Below are 16,585 nucleotides of genomic sequence, written 5' to 3'. Positions count from 1 at the left end.
ATCTTACTATGCTCACACGACCAGAGATGGGTATGGTAGTCTTTATTCCTCAGATGGCAAAATTGAGGTTCGGAAATGACATGACTCGCTGAAGAAGGGATGGGCCAGGATTTAAACCCAAGTTTGCAACTCGCAGATGTCCCTGCTGTTGTATTTATGGGTATGATTTGCTCCTGGAGGGAAAGGATGCTGCTTCCCTGCTGGAAGGGGAGGGGAAGTCACTAGGACGGTCCCCACTGGCCATCCTGACCTTCACTACTGACATATGTCCCAAACCTAGGAATCCAGAATCTTCTCATCGGGGCATCTGTCCCCATGTCACCCACCCTGCAGACACACAGAAACATACACTCCCGGCAGCTGGTCTTCCTTCTCTGTGTCGGTTTTCCCTGCGTCTTAACACAGTCTCTCAACTTCCTTGCCCAGCAGATCAGGACCAGGGCTGGTAAGGTTGGGGCTGACGGATCAGGAAGGATGAGTCAACATGGTGTTCTCTGGTCCTGTCCGACCCACCTTCTGGGAAGTAGAGGTGTGGCTGTAGGGCCACAGGGCCAGGGTGGGGGTCCAAAGAGAGGCTTTGATGAGCCCTCTTTGTTGAGGAATCAGGAGGAACAGAAGGCGGCTAAAACAAAATCCTTTCATTTGTTGAACTGATGTTTATGAGACCCTCCCCCCACCTTTCTCTGCCAAGGTCAGGGCTGAAATTACAATGGATGAGCTCTCCACCTCTGTAATGTCAGAGCTGAGGCTCAGGGTTCATCTTAGTCAGTCAGGGAAACTGAGGCTCAGAAGGAGGGCGAAGAGGGCTGCCCAGCACCATACAGCAGTGACAGAGCACAGTTCTCCTCCTCCACCTTTCCAGCCCCTGTGGCTGCTAGTCTACAGCTCGGAGGAACCAGAAATGCACAGGTGCTTAGCATGAGCACAGAGACTGCAAAGCCATCCCTCCTCTCTGGCACAGGGAGGGAGGGGCGGAGACATCCAGGGTGCGGGATGAGGGAGCTTGTAGGAGATGGGGCTGGAGCAGACGCTTCTTTTGTGCCATTACACAAGGTCAAGGAAACTCAAGGTCAAGGAAACTCAAGGTCAAGGAAGAAAAACCAGGTGACAGTGGCCCCTCTCTTTCTCTGTCCCTGGAGTAACATGACAACAGGGGACCAAGACCTTAGAAATCCCTCTCTTCCAGCAGTCTCTCCATTCACAGAGGAGCAGGCCAAGGAGAGGGAGGCTGGCAGGGGTTTCGCAGCAGGGGTGAAAATCACCAACGCCAGAGCTGGGTGTCCCCTCCCGCTCACCGGCTGGGACTTGGGGCCTGGTGTGGCTGGATTTGCAGAGGTCTGGGAAGGCTGTGAAGGTATGTTCAATAGATGTCTCCAGGAAGCCTTCTTAGATCATAGCACCTTCCACTGGGCTCCCTAACGCCAATCCTGCCCTCTGGGGAGGCGCTCAGCAGAACTCCAAGTGTTGGTCCGCGGGGATGTTGTACTTCAGCTTGTGGGCTTCGAAGAGGTCGCACAGCTCCCTGATATAGCGCTGGTGCAGCTTGTCCACCTCCTCCTGCGAGGGGTACGGTGTCTTCTGCACCTCAATGGGCTTTCCCACTGCAAGGCACAAGTGTGGGTGTTGGTCCGGAGCAGGAACCATGGGGCTGCAGGAGCCCTACCCCACGGCATCCCTGCACAAAGTGCTCTTACTGCCATCCCTTTCAACCCTGTGTTGGGTGATGGCTTCTAAGATGTTATGGTAACTCCAAGATTCTGATATAGTAACACCTGTGGGCATTGCCATGTGCCATGGAATGCACCAGGCCCTTGCCACGCATCATCTCCTTTAATCCCTGTAATACTCCTATGGGGACAGAAGCTCTTATCCCCTGTTGACAGGTGGCGCAATGAGGCTCAGAGAGGCTAAGCAACTTGTTCAAGTCACACATGGAGGAAGAATCCCATTCCAGTTTTCAAATCCTGGGGATATGCTCGTAATTTCCAGACCACAGGGTTCTGGGAGCCCAACATGTCATCAACAGAGGTACCTGTAGATCTAGGATGAGGTGGGCCCACAGCCCACACAGCTCTTCCTCCTCCTCCTCTCTCCATCTGGCCTGTTCTAGGGAAGCCCTAAGTGACCTCCTTCCTCTACTCCTGCCTGGTTGGGGTGATCGCTCCCCAGCCTTCTCTTGGCAATAGGTCTGGGGGCAGCAGGAGTATGAACGAACACTCTTGAAAATATTGCCACAATACACAGCAAAAGTCATGGTGTAGGGGTACACCAAGTCGTGCTCAACTAGCAAATAAACAGATGGAAAAAGACGAACCTTCCTCTATAGGCTTCGTCAGAGGGATCTAGCTGGGATCTAACAAGAAAGCAAATGAGGATTCCCAAGAGCTGAAAAAGACAGTGCTGAGTCCATGGACAAGAGCTCATGCCCATTATTTACGGGAAAATCCCTCAGGCTCTAATACCAAGCGTAGCATTTCCTACTCTATACACAATTCTAATAGACTTGGAATGCCCTTTCCTTGTCCCCATCCTCTCCAGTAAGCCTTATGAGATCCTTTGGGTCAGAATTAAACCTCCTTCTCTAGAAACGTAAAAAGTCAAATAAATCCTGATCCAATCCTGAACCTTGTTACTCAAAGGCAGAGTGTTCTTTTAGAAGTTACTTAACTTCTCAGAGCCTCAGTTTACCGTTAGTGAAAGGGGGATGGTAGTCCCTGTCTTAAAGGTCGTTAGGGCAGATCGAGCTGCTGCACATTAGGGACCCTGCCTGGCACACAGCAGCCACTCTGTAATCCGTGGTGACTATTGTTTCTTGTGCCTGTTTCAGTTCCCATCCCAGAGTGCCTTCTATCAGGCTTACCTGCTTGATAAGCAGTGTCTGTTTCCTGGTCTCGTGTGTTTCCCAGTCTAGAATGTGAGCTCCAGGAGGGCAAGGATGTGTCTGACCTGTCTCCATGTCCCCTTGCAGCCCAGAGCCCAGGCCTCTTTCCCTGTAGGCAGCGCCCCCCTCCACCGCCCGGCCAGGCTGGCTCATGGCTCACCCACAGTGGTGATGGGCTGGCGGTAGGGTATGAGACCAAAGCTGTATTGGAAGACACCACGGCCATGGAAGAGCGGGAGGGAGATGCCCATGATCTTCTGCAGCCGGTTCTGGATCCAGCGCAACCAGGAGCCAGGGGAGTTCTCAACCTGGTCAAAGAGTTCATTCTCCCCGAAAGAGAAGATTGGCACCAGAGCTGCCCTGGAGAGAGACAGGACAGGATATGCGTGGAAGGTCTCATAGAAGGCCCCGCTAGCTTCCTGCAGGGACCCAGCGACCAGGAATTAGAGCAGAGGATGGAGCCCTGGGTCAGCTGTCAGAGGCCTGGGTTGCTTCCCAGCCCTGCCATAGCTTTGCTTTCTGACCTTGGGCAGGTCCTAGTGCCTCTCAGGGCCACAATCTCCCAGTTGTAAGGGACAGACAGACCAGAATGTTTCAGAGCCCTCCCAGATAGAAAACATCCGTGAGCTTTGCAGAGAAATCTCTCCGGCCCCAGCTAGCTTGTGTTTTTTAAAGATGCTTCTAAGTAGAAGAGTTCTGTGATATGCCCCACACTCCATCCTCCCAGATCCCACAGATGTCAGATCTTTTACCAGCTTTGGGCAGACATGTCCCTTCCCACTTAGTGCCTTTGATCACCAAGCCTCCCTTCTGAAATCTTCTCTGGTATGTGGGCATGCCATAGTACATCTCTCACCAGAATTTAATCTTTGTTGTAAACAGACTGAGAATCTCCCTGCCAAAATACAAGCCACTTTGTCTCTGCTGTCTTCCACCAAAATCTAACCCTTGCAAATCTCCCCTGGAGCCAAGAGCCCTCTCCCCAGATACCCATGCATCAAGGCGAGCCTGACGAAGCCCTTGCGGTTCCGGAGCAACAGCGTGAAGGCTCCCGGCCTGGCGTTCAGGGCCTCCTGGGCACCCCCTACAACGATGGCCAGCAGATTGCCACCTTCCTTCCTGCTCAGAATGTGAGCAGCGCTCTCCTTGTCCGACGTAACCAGCCCTGGGGAGAGAGGAAGGTGCTCAGGTACGGGGAGTGGGCAGGGATGGTGGTGTGGGTGAGACTAGAGAGAGAGACCACCGAAAGTGGCCGCAGAGGCCCGGGTCCCCACCCCACTGCCTCCAGTTGGGCGTCCCCTGAGGACTGGAACTGAGTCCTCTCCCAGCTCGCGGTTGTGCGGAGTACTCCTTTGGGTCTAGCTACTTCTCCCATTGCACGCGCACTTGCAAGAAGTATGGAAGTGCTGGCAGCCCTCCCCTCCCTAAGATGCCTCATCCCTTGCCTCCAGCCTCATCCTCCTGGGCTACCCATGGGTGTAAAGACTCACCCCCCGACATGATGTAATCCCTGAAGAAAGGGGCCCGGAACCACAGGGTCAGCATCATCAGATGGGGGCGGATGCCCGGGAAGAGTGAAGGGAAGCCCGTGCTGTCCGTGCACAGGTTGACAAAGGCTCCGGCCGCCAGGACCCCGTGGGGGTGGAAGCCCGCAAGGTAGTTCCGGGAGGGGTCCAACTCAGCAGTCTTGACCAGCTGCAAGGACAGCAACCCGGTGAGCTGGACGGGACCTGTGCGCCAACCCTGACCATGCCACTCATCAGGGTGACCTTGGGCAAGCCGCTCTCCATCTCTGAGCCTCAGTTTCTTAAGAATACTGAGATATGGTGTGTGAATGCATCCAGGGACACCCTCTCGTATTCATGGCTGACTCTGGACAAACTGTTTCCCTCTCAGGCTCTCCATCTGTAAAATGGGGACATTTAGCCCTGACCTGCCTACCTCCCAGGGCTGCTAAGAAGCCCTGGTGTGCAGTACCCTGAAACTACCAAGATTACTACAGGACCAGGTATCATTTGAAGGCATTGAAGGGACACACGGGGGTGCCACCATGCTGGAAGAGCCCCAGTTTAACAAAACTCAATGTAAGAAAAATGGGCACTTAAGACCTGGGAATGAGCGTTGCAATCTTGCTATCTTAGCAGTAGTGGTTGGAAGAGCACGCAGCCAGAAGGCTTAACTACCCTTCTGTACAATGCAAGTGTCTCCCTGGGGCTCCCTGCTCCCCCTACGCTGACCCTCATTGCCCCTCAACCATTGTCTTCTGCTGGCAAGCAACTTGCCAAGGTCTGGTCATGTCTGCAGCATGGAGCGGGAGGTAGAGACCACCCGCCATCACAGATGGCCTGGGAGAGGAGAGCTGCTCCTTTAGCAGCTCCCAGGTATAGCAGGATGAGGGTGGAAGGGCAGGAACTGAGCTAACAAATGCTGCTCTTGGCCTGCCCATTCCTGGACAGGCTGCTCCGTGATCCAAGGTGCAGACTATAGCTGTGGGCGGTGACTAGGTGATGGTAGGGGACAATCCCTCCGCCACCCTGCCAAAAACCGCAGGCCCACCTTTTACACTGCCCTGCACTTCAGGAGCCACAGCCATCAAGAGTCTGAAGGCCCCAGAGGCCCCTGGGCCATGCTTCAAGCCCCTGATGGAACTGTCCAGTTCCCACAGCAGTCTGCACTCCCCGGCACAGGGCAGCCCTTTCTGCCCCCGGCTCAGCTTTGCCACGGTGAAAGTTCGTCCTGTCATCAAGCTAAAACTTGCAGCGGGTGGCTCCCTGAGAATTCTTGCTGCCACCTTTGGGGTCCCAGAGGCCTGGCTGCCTGTCCTCAGAGCAGCCTGGAGGGACCTGGGGGCAGCGACAGGGATATGAGACAACTGCCTCCATCCAGGCCGACTAACCCCAGATTCTCCAGCACTTCACCTGGACTTGGTTTCTGCAATCCCCCCAACCCTGCCCAGTATGGCCCCCAGTTACCCACTGATCCTTTGCAGAAACCTACAGGGACCACAGTTGGAGAGACCACTGCCTCCCACACAAAGACAAAGGTCTCTGCTCCCGCAGGGGAAGCTTATTAGAGGTGAAGCTAAAGCAAGAGAGAAACCTCTGGTTATCCTCAGTGGGAAAGGCGCTTGCTTGGGAACCCATCCAGCGTGTTCCTCTACAAACACACCTGGCTCCCCACACTGACGCACAGGCACACGAATTCTTCCTCGGTCAGCAGGAAGGCAATTTTGCACAAGCCCTGGAAAGGCGATTGCGCAATAGCTGAATACCTAAAAGCAGGACTGACCTTTTACCCTAGCAACTCCACTGCTGAGGAATTTCAGCACTGTATTTCATTTTGGCTGTGTCGTTTTGTAAAATGACCTGTGGATGAGATTACTAACCGAAGCATCATTTTTTTGGTACTATCCAAACCTCAGCACCCCCTCCAATGCCCATCAACAGGGCCCATTGAGGCAAATTCTCACAACATCCACACAGTGGGGCACAGGGCAGCTCTAGGGAGGTAGGAGCAAGATCTCCCTGGCCTGGCAGGGAAGACGGCCCCAGTCACTGGTTAGGACAAAGCAAAGGGCAAGTCAAGGTGGGCAGAGTGTCACTGACTGTGCTGGGAAAGGGGACACGCACTTGTTCATTTGCAGACACACCAAACACTAGTGGTCCTAGTGGCCTCTGGGCGGGGGGACTTTTCACCCACGTACCCCCTCGTCCCTTTGGAATTTTGAACAAGAACATATTACCTATTTTGAATGAACAATGAACGTATAAATGAACAAATGAATGAAAGAATGACTATCCTTAATAAAGAAGCCTTTGCATATAGAGAAATACCCTGGTGAATGAGAGGGCCAGTGTCTAGGCACGTGTGCCAGTATCTGCCAGGGCACTGATTTGTGCGTGTGCAAGTGTGTGCACTGATGGGGCCATCACTGTCCCGCAGTTTCCCCAGGCCCATCTCTCAACAAATGCCCCTGTGCCCTCTCACACCCTTGGTGGTGATGGCCACTGTCCTGATGGCTCCTTTATGGCTCACAAAGCACCCACGCCGCCGGCTTGTGTAACCGTGGCCCTAAGGAGGGGGGCTGCAGCGCGAGAGCCCCCATTTGACAGCTGAGCAAACTGAGGTGCAGAGGGGTGTAAGCAACCTGCCCAAAGCCACACAGATGACCTGAACTCAGTTCTACTGTCTCCCGCTGAGAGCACCTGAGAGAGCCTTTATTCCAGAACCAGAGAGACATCCCGAGACTCAGGACTGTCTCAGGGGCCATTTCCTTTCTAGTCAAACTTGGAATGTCCAGGGCTCTCAGGAGAAGGCGCTTCCTGCACCAGCAGCCTGCCCCTCCCGGCTCCAAGACCTGGCCCTGGAGAACCTGTTCATGACCTTTTATATACCTCGGTTACTTGGCAGTTTAAAAATGCAGGGCAAGCAAGGTCTGATTCAGTATTCTGGCTCGGGCCTTGGGGCATCTGATTTGTGGAAGATTTCCCATAGGATTATGATATATCAAAGTTTTAGAGTCACCCCCTTTACAACAAAGGAATCCTTTCCAGCTTCAGGCCTTTGGCCGCGCGTGCGTGTGTGTGTGTGTGTGTGTGTGTGTGTGTGTGTGTGTGTGTGTAGGTACTCGAGTCCTTTCCTGTCTCCTCCCATCACAGCCAGATGGAAAGAAAGGCTTGGCTATTTATTCTCCCTGGCCCTGGCAGCCTCGGTATGCCATCAAGATGGGCTTCAGACCCCCTCGCCCCTGCCCTCTCCCCCTTGCACTCACGGGCTCACAGAACAGACACACACTGACATCTGCAGCTGTATCCCCTCAATTCTAAGATACATCATTCCTTTGCATCTTAACATTATGTTCTCAAAATGCATTTGATGATTCCTCTGGAGGGATTTTTTTCTTAGTGGTACATAAAATACTGCTGCTTTACCATGAAGGATATCTTAGAGGGGTGCCTGGGTGGCTCAGTCCCCCAACTCTTTTTTTTTTTTAAAGATTTTATTTATTTATTTGACAGAGAGAAATCACAAGCAGGCAGAGAGGCAGGCAGAGAGAGAGGAGGAAGCAGGCTCCCCGCTGAGCAGAAAGCCCGATGCGGGGCTTGAACCCAGGACCTGGGATCATGACCTGAGCCGAAGGCAGCGGCTTAACCCACCGAGCCACCCAGGCGCCCCACAGTCCCCCAACTCTTGATATCAGCTTGGGTCTTGATCTCAGGGACACGAGTTCATGCCCTGTGTTGGGCTCCACACTGGGCGTGGAGACTACTTTAAGAAAAAAAAAATGTCTTAGAGTTTAATACAGGATGTGCTAAGCATGGATAGCTGGAAAGACTGCCCCAGGTGGTGCCCATTCCCAGCACCTCCCGTCAGTATACTGACTTGAGCCATCTTCTGTTCATGCTGCCAGGGATGTAGTGGTGACAACATCCCTATTTTACAGATGAGGAAACTGAGGCATGAGGTTAATTAACTGCTTCTAGGTCACATAGCTAGTAAAGTGGCAGAAGCAACACTTTAACACAGGTGGCCTGGCTCCTGCAGGCTCTGCCACCTTGCAGGAGTCCCCAGGTGAAAAGTGGGGGGGAGGGTTAATGGGGTGAAAGGGTGCACTTCCAGTAAGGGTGCCAGCCCAGGGAGCACAGCTCATGCCTGGAGAACTTGAAAGGCAAAGGGGGAAAGTGAGGCATGAGCAGGGGTCCGGGGTCCAGGGACCTGCAGGCTGGGCAAAAATTAGATTTGATTTTTTGGTGTCACGGGAGTCACAGCTGTTGTGGCATTGAGTATCCTGGCTGCTGTGTACAGGATGGACTGTAGCAGAGTCCAGATAAAGAGGTGACTGGTCAGGATTCAGGTAGCTAGTGGGGGAGGAGTTTTGGAGTCAGACTCTGGGCCCCAGAGTAGTTCTCAACCAGGGTCAGTTCCCTGAGCCCACCAGGGTACATGTAATGTCTGCAGACGTTTTTGGTTGTCACACCTGATGGAGGGGAGGGATACTAGTGGGTAGAGGCCAGGGATGAAGGCACCCCCACATCCATCATTTAGCCCCAAATGTCTGTGCTGGGGAGGGACAGCAAGGACAGAACTGAGCAGGAAGGAGGCCCCCTCCCTGCAGGGAAGCTGGAGGGCTGAGAGAACAGCTGTGCCCAAGGCAGAGGCAGGACCCCTGGGGCGGGGCGGGTGGTCAGGACAGGCAGAGCTCAGTGTGAAGGAAGACATTCTTCCAGGCAAGAGCTCTCCCGTGATGAAAGGAGCCATCACAGGATGAAGTGTTACTCCGCCCAAGTGCACGCTGGAGATCTGTCCTAGGCAGGCTGCTGGCTACCCACCTTCTTCTGACTCAGATTAAGAGCCCCCAGTATTCTTGGTAGGGGGGGAGTGGGAGGGAGGGCCTGAAGTCCCCAGTGATGTCCAGAGGGCTGTGAGGAACAGAGGGAGGTCCCAGATGTGGGAGGGGAGGTATCCTGTGCTTCCCCAGGCCTGCAGCATTTCCTGACACCAGGCCACAGCAGTCCATCCCTTCTCAGGCCTTGGCCTCTGGAGACAGTGTTGATTCCAGGAGGATGAAATCTTCACCGGGGGAACCTAGCTCTGGGGCTGGCCTTCAGCATGAGGTGGGATCAGAGTCTCCTACGGGAAACATCGCCTGATTCTTCACCATCAGCTCTTTAGAAGCCTGTAGCATGAGTTCAGAAAGCTGCAAGGCCCAGAGAGTTTCCTAATTCTGCTTGGAATTCCATCCATAGATGCTAGTTCATAAAATCACCCTAAGAACTGATAGAAGAATCTCAGAAATCTATATGCATTTGACAAGGGAAAAAGAATTCTGTCAGTGTGTGGGGGAGAGTTACCTACCTTCCGCCCCTCTCAAGATCTCAGCGGGGCGGGGGCCGTAAAAGTGTGTGGAAGAGTGGGAGGGTCTTCTGGGAAGAGGTGGGGAAGGGGATCTGTGGGCCGGTTCCCCAGCCCTGCAGGCTCCTAGCCTAGGACTGGCAAAGTCAAGTGCATGCTATCTCGCCCTCTGCTGGCCACGTGGTGGTACTGCCTGCCCTCTGCAGGGGTGATCCAACAGGCCCTCAGTGGGCATCAATCCAGAAACACTACACAAAGGACTGAGGCAGACCAGGGCAGTGTCCCACCAGGGCCAGTAGTGCCTGGCTAGGGGAGGATCAGGAAGGGCAGTGGATAGGATAGGCGCAGACCCTGTTTGTCTTTGTGGACAAGATCCCAGAAGCAAATATGGGGAGAAGTCCTCCCCCAACATGGACTCCTGGGTTAGTTCAGCGGCTGCCCATTCACTCTGCCCTTCCACAAGTAGCACCCCTCACGAGTGTGGAATTCTCTGCCACTCAACTTCCTGCCCTCTCCCCAGCCCCCACCCTGATGCTCTACTGCTTGGCCCTGCCCGGCCCACCCTTGCCCTTTGCCCAGGAGGCCTGCTCACTGTGGAGCTCGGGGCTTCGTACCCCAGCTCTTGCCCAGCTTCCCCAAGTCCTCGCCAGGCCCCAGGACTCTCAGAAGGGAGTCAGGCAGGAGCCCTGAATCCACTGCTGAGTGCCCAGGAATCTGTGTCCTCCACTCCCTCCCCCTTTGCCAGCTAGGGACCTAGCTCCAGGAGGGGTGGGAAGAGGTGGAGCTCCAGGATGGGAGAAGCCAGGCAGGTGTGAAGGTCAGAGCAGCTGGGCTCTGGGCTGTCAGAGCCCTCCCCCCAACCACAGCCTCGTTGACTCGGTCATGTAATACTAGCACCTAGTGTCCAGCCAACCTACAGGGTGCGTTCCTGCTGACTCAGCAAATCCGCCCAACTCAGTGACGCGTGTGGCGTCATCTGCACATTACATATGAGGACACCGAGGCTAAGAGAGGCTATGAAACTCCCCCAAGGGCACCACAGGCTGAGGCGGTGCTGGCATTAGAACCTAGGTCTGTCCTGCTCCAGAGGCTGCACTTGTGCCTTTCTTCTCCCGTTTCCAGGGGACGGCCAGCTTTCCCTGCCTGGCACCTCTCTGTGCTCCCCACTGCCTTCCCACCCTGTCCCATCCAGCCAATATGCCAGCCCTGCCCGGCCACTCAAGTCCCAGGATTGTCTGCCTGGCATTTGGTAAAGGAGGCAGAGGGTCTGTTCACGAAAATCTGAGGGTCCGCTTTACTCAAGACTGACGTTTGAGTCCAGGGTCAAGTATCCACAATGAGATGCCCCAAGTCAGAGTGAGAGATTCAAACGTGCACAGGGGAGGAGGGGTCAGTCTGCTTTCTAGATATCTGGGGAAACTGAGGCCCAGAATGGCGAGGTTTTGCTCAAGGACACCCAGCAATCTGGAGATGGGGCAGGACAGAACCAAGAACCAGTTCAGGGCTCTCTCTCCCCTGCCCCTTCCCCCATAGTTCATGCACACGCCTCAAAACCAGAACTTGTCATGTGGAGTTGGTCACACCTTTGTCCCTCTCGGGGTGTCATTCTCCCTACTCTGATAAAGGGCGGGGCTCGATGGTCTCTTGGGACCTTGAGCTTATTACCTTCATCCCCTCCCTGGCCGCTGAGGGGTTACACCTGTAGGATATATGTGTGTGCGCCCACAGAGCACCTCCAAACCCTGACATTTTCCCAACCCTGGAAAATGACAGCCAGAGTGAAGCGGGACTCTTCCCCAGGCCCCACAGTGGTGTAAGCTCTGGCCCCTCCCACCCAGCCCAGCATTCTGCTCCCCGCAGCCTGGGTGGCACTTCCCCCGCAACCCCATCCCCGCCAGTGCCAGTACTCACCGAGATGGGGAAATAGTCCCTCATGTACTTCCACAGGAAGCAGCGCCTTACGGCTTGGATGGGCCTGCCCCCTTGCAATGGCTTGTCCCAGTCCAGGTACCACCAGATCGCATACAGGACACTGACTAACCAGAATCTTGTGAACAGGAGGCCTATGAAGACCACAATGCAGATCTGGGCTGGGGAGGGAAGCAAGAGCTATCAGGGGTCTGAGAGGAAGGAGGTGAGACGTCCACACTGAGTCGCCCGTATGCCCCGCACTAGCAGCACCATCCCTTCCAGCCTGCGGCCCCGGGAGGAAGAGCTCAGCTTCCCACGCCTTCAAGGAGGAAATGCACCCGCCAGTGTCTTGCTTGGAGGAGACTGGAACCTAGGTAGGTCCAACTTCAAAATTCATAGTTCCCACTGTCCTGTCTCCCTTGTTCGCTCTGGCCTCCTCCCTCCCCAACCTCCCACTTCCCCCTATACCCCCCCCCCCCCCCTCCCCCCCGACATTGCCCCCCCCCCCCCCGCCCCCCCCCCCCCCCCCCCCCCCCCCCCCCCCCCCCCGCTGTCCCACCTCCCTCTCTCTGTAGTCTGCACTCCCCAGGTGCTCAGTAAATGCCTGCTTCAGGACTGACTGGATTATCTGTTTCTGGTTTCGATTTTTGGGGACCTCAGAGAAAACGGGGATACTCTTTCTGCCCACCCTCTGCCCCATCTTTTCACGGATCAATCTGGTCAGGTCTTCCTCTCTTTAAAGCCCTGCCCTGGCTTTCCTGTAACTCTGGGAGGAGCTGGCTGGCCCTACCCACCTCCTGCTCCAGCCTCTCCTCGCCCACTTGCACCCCCAGTGCTCTGGCCACACTAACTGCTGTTCTTATAGCTCCCTGAACTCCTTTAGTCCCTTAGCTTTTGCTCATGCTGATTCCTCCTTCCCACAGTGCCCTTTCCCAGTGAAGGAGGGAAGGGGAAAGAGGCCAAACCCCTGGCTGGCCGATGCTCAGGGGTGTAGCAGGGCTGGGCTAGGACAAGGCCCAGTGAGGAGCTCTCCCTCTGACCTGCAGGTCTGAATCCCTTGCCATAGGGTAATCCCAGCTTCATTTCAGGGTCAGTGGGTCTGTAGGCCGTCTCTAATCTGATGCTGATGGAAAGAACACTGCTAGAGAATATGGCTCTTTCCTCCACTCAACACCTTGCACTCATTCTCTTAAAGAAGGTCAGCTTTCAGTTGTATATTCTACTGGAAAGGACGGTAGTTGGGCGTGTCATTCCTGGCAGGTTTTCTGGTGGAGGGGACCTTGATCCAGTCCAAACAGTGGTAGAGTTCATAAGGCAGACGACATAGCTCACGGGTGTTCACTTTACACAGAGCAGCTCTGACGGGGCAGGTGCTAGTGGGCGGCCTTGAAGGACAGACACAGAGTCCTGCCCTCAGAAAGCTAACGTTTGAGGGTCCCCGTTTGGGGCACTTTGTGTTTTAAATTGTTACTGCGATAAAAGGCACATTAACATAAAATTTATCACCTTAACCATTTTTAAGCACAGTTCAGAGGCAGTAAGTCCATTCCCTGTGTAGCCATCACTACCACCATCTCCGGGACACCTCCCCCTCTACCTTCCCTCCCCCTCCCAAATTTGAACCTCTGACTCCCCGAGCCCCCTCCCCCAGCCCCTGTTGGCCACCATTTGCTTTTCCGGCTCTACAAAAGGGACTGTTCTAGGAAGCTCATAGAATCAAGTGTTGGTCTTTTGGTGACTCACTTGTGTCACTTCACATGATGCCACAGTGGCCCGCTCATGCCATCCGTGCTGCCCCATGTGTCAGAATTCCCTTCCCTTTTGGAGCTGAACGCTACTCTCTCGTGTGTGCCGACCACGTGGTGTTCGTCCAGTCCTCTGTCAATGGACCAAGGGCCTTTCAATCTGCCCCGTGGCCCCTATCTCCTAAACAGCTCCCAAATGGGGCCACATCTCCCCACCCTCTGCCAGCCTCACTAGACCAGACTTGGCAGTCTTTTTCCTAAAGGACCAGATGGTCAATATTTTAGACTTTGCGGCTCAAGACCCAACGTGGATAATATTACATAGGTCCCTAACCATTTAAAATACAACCCCTTGAAAAAATGTAAACTTAGCTCATAAACTGTACAAATACAAAAGCAGTCAGTGGGCAGGATTCGGCCATGTGCCATAGTGTGGTGGCCTCTGATGGGGACTGGGACGGCTCCCTGCCATCAGCCCATCCCCCCACACTCAAAACACAGTACGTACCACCCCTGCAGCCACAGGAAACTTCAGCACCCAGAGTGGACCTCGTCACTCCCCTATCTTAAGCCCTTCTGAGGCTTCCCTTTGCTCCCAGGATGAGGGATAGGGTAAAACCTCCTACTCCCAGGACCAGGGGGCCCATATCCCTTTTCCCAGCCTTCCTCCTTCTAGTCCTCCAGGCCCGGAGCTACTAGACCTCTTTGGGCCGCTTCTGACAATCCCAGGCTCCTATGGCCCAGGCTCGCAGGGCTGGGGGGCCGAGGCCGGGTGGGGTGCAGGGACAGGATGTTCAAACACACTCCGGGGCCCCAAGATCACAGAAGGCATGCTGGGCCTGACGAACCTTACCCCCTGGGATCCCCAGGCCACAGCCTACCTCTAGGCCCCCAAGCGACCTTTGTCCAGGAGCCTGCAGACTCGAAGTCAACCCTGTTAGGCCTCCTTCCCAGGCTGTCTCCACCAGTCTCTTAGCCTCTTACGCACACCATCTCCCACACCATCTGCCCTTCTCCTCTCTCTGCCCCTCCTTCCCTTTCTTCCTTTGGCTGTAGAAGGAGCCCAGGACTCCAGACCTACAACCTTGGGCAGTTAAGTTGTTTCTCTGCCAGGGGTGTTTAAAATGTTTAAGAACCCTTGGGAGAGAGACACAGGTGAATCGTAAGGGAAACAGGATGCTGGGGGCCCGCTTTGCTGGGAGTGAATCCTTCAGTGGCAGAACTACGAGGGGGTTCTGAGGGAGCACCTGGGTGTGTGTGTGTGTGTGTGTGTGTGTGTGTGTGATGCTGGTGACCAGCCGGTACAGAGGATCCCCGGACTGTTAACACCTGGATAGTGGCATTCGTGCACAGGCTGAAGACCAGCCCCCAGGGAAGCACAGCCTACCTACACTGTCTGGTGCTGGTGTAGGAACTAAGGAATCCCACACACACACCAACCCCCGCCCCCCGGTCCCCCCACCCCTCCCCCGTCACTCTCTCCCCCTGCTCTGTCCCCCGCCCTCCTCAAAAGAGTTCCCTTCAGGGTGCCTGGGTGGCTCAGTGGGTTAAGCCTCTGCCTTGGGCTCAGGTCATGATCTCAGAGTCCTGGGATCGGGTCCCGCATCGGGCTCTCTGCTCAGCAGGGAGCCTGCTTTCCCCTCTCTCTCTGCCTGCCTGCTGTGATCTCTCTCTCTCTCTCTCTGAAATAAATAAATAAAATATTAAAAAAAAAAAAGAGTTCCCTTCAGCAGAGTGGAGTCTGGGCCAGGGTGGTCTCCCTGACCAGCATCAGTGTGCTTGTGGTGGGGATGGGGTGAGCAGGGGGACCTAAGCATACTTCCCATGGGACCCCCGCCCAGGGGTCCAGCTCAGTGTGCCCTGGGCAAAGCAAGCACATTCCTCACTTCATCCCACAACAGCTCTACCAGCTGGGCAGTGATATTGCCACTCTGCAGCGGATTAGAATTAGAGACTTGCAGAGGTCAGGGGCTCAGTTGCCCAGCCAGACTCTGAGCCAGGCTCGCCTCGGACCCTCCCTCATGCCCCAGTCCCCTGGCAGTCTCTACCTTCCCTCACACTCCTATTCTTTCCCTGTTCCCTTCTCTCTCCCTACCCACCAGTCTGTTTCCTCCTCTCTGAAAGGAAGGCAGGAAATCCGTTCCTTCTGAGAAGCCCTACAGAACCTGGAACTTTTCCATAATCACCTAGGTCCTTCCACACACCACCACCAGGCAGCCTGAGGCAGGGTCTCTGTCCTCATACTAAGCTAGAAACTCAGTAACCTGTCCAAAGCCACACACAATGGCTTCTACCACACCCGGCTATCCCCATGCTCTGAGAGCTCTGAAAGCAGCAAAGTCCCCATTATGGCGAATGTCTTTCCACCATCAATACACTTGTGTACCTGGAGTGGCAGGTGTCCATGATCTCCCAGCCCCCAGCCCAGCTCGCCTTACCCAGGGCCAGGAAGGAGAAGACCCACTGCAGGACCATGAAGGTCTGCAGCCTGCGTTCCCATGGCATGAACAGCGGTGCAAACTTCACCATGCTGGCTCCTCTAATGGCTCCAGCGGCTTATCCGAGTGTGTCTGTGGTGCGCAACACCAACTGATTTTTGTTGATATTGGAAGTTGCATAAGAGTTTGTGGGGAGAATGGAGGAGGAGCATGCCCCACCCAGCCCCACCCAGCCCCACCCAGCTTCAAGGCCTCTGGCCCTAAGGTGGCTGGGATGGGCTTCCTAGGAGAAACCTTTGAATCCACTTACGCTGGTCGTAGGAGGAAGGAGGGAGGAAAGGAAGTGTATTAAGCAATGTCTTATCTGCCAATGACCTTTCTCTGTTTGCTTGAATCTTGCCCTTCACTTGGAAGGTGAAGCCCCAAGTAGATTAATATAATGCTGTCTTCATCTGTCCAATGACCTGGCTCCAATAATTATTTCCTGTCTCTCCTATCCTGTGGACTGCTCCTCCTTCCACGAATGTGCAGTAATAGTTCACACCTAAAAATTCCTGGGCCCCAGCATCTCCTCCATCTCCTGCGCCATTTCTCAGCGTGCCTGCATGGCAACATGCTTGGAAGAGCTGTCTATAACCCCTGCCTTCACCTTCCTTTCTGTCCTCCCCTACTCCATACTTCAGATGCCACTTGTCCATGGAACTACCCTTGGCCAGTTCACCAACAGCCTCCATGTTGCTAAATCCAGGATCAGTTCT

General features: G+C 54.7%; 1 protein-coding gene across 1 annotated transcript; it reads right to left on the bottom strand.

The window, feature by feature from the left end:
- Positions 1-1,446: 1,446 nt before the first annotated feature.
- LOC111159631 (monoacylglycerol O-acyltransferase 2) lies at positions 1,447-15,918 on the bottom strand. The gene is made up of 6 exons (XM_022522173.1): positions 15,828-15,918; positions 11,645-11,823; positions 4,372-4,576; positions 3,872-4,046; positions 3,042-3,241; positions 1,447-1,601 (listed from the first exon to the last, which is right to left on the bottom strand). Exons 1-6 carry the CDS (start codon positions 15,916-15,918, stop codon positions 1,447-1,449), a joined length of 1,005 nt encoding a protein of 334 aa, XP_022377881.1.
- Between the last annotated feature and the right edge of the window lie 667 nt (positions 15,919-16,585).

This window comes from Enhydra lutris, unplaced genomic scaffold, assembly GCF_002288905.1.
Source record: "Enhydra lutris kenyoni isolate GAN:26980312 unplaced genomic scaffold, ASM228890v2 scaffoldscaffold68, whole genome shotgun sequence".
Taxonomy (NCBI): domain Eukaryota; kingdom Metazoa; phylum Chordata; class Mammalia; order Carnivora; family Mustelidae; genus Enhydra; species Enhydra lutris.
This window is presented reverse-complemented; position numbering and strand designations above follow the sequence as displayed.

Coding starts and splice junctions, on each gene's coding strand:
- LOC111159631 (XM_022522173.1), bottom strand. CDS start 15,918: ATGGTGAAGTTTGCACCGCTGTTCATGCCATGGGAACGCAGGCTGCAG. Junction 3,242..3,871: donor AGGCTCGCCTTGATGCATGG/GTATCTGGGGAG, acceptor GTCTCTCTCCAG/GGCAGCTCTGGTGCCAATCT. Junction 1,602..3,041: donor CCAGCCCATCACCACTGTGG/GTGAGCCATGAG, acceptor TGTGCCTTGCAG/TGGGAAAGCCCATTGAGGTG.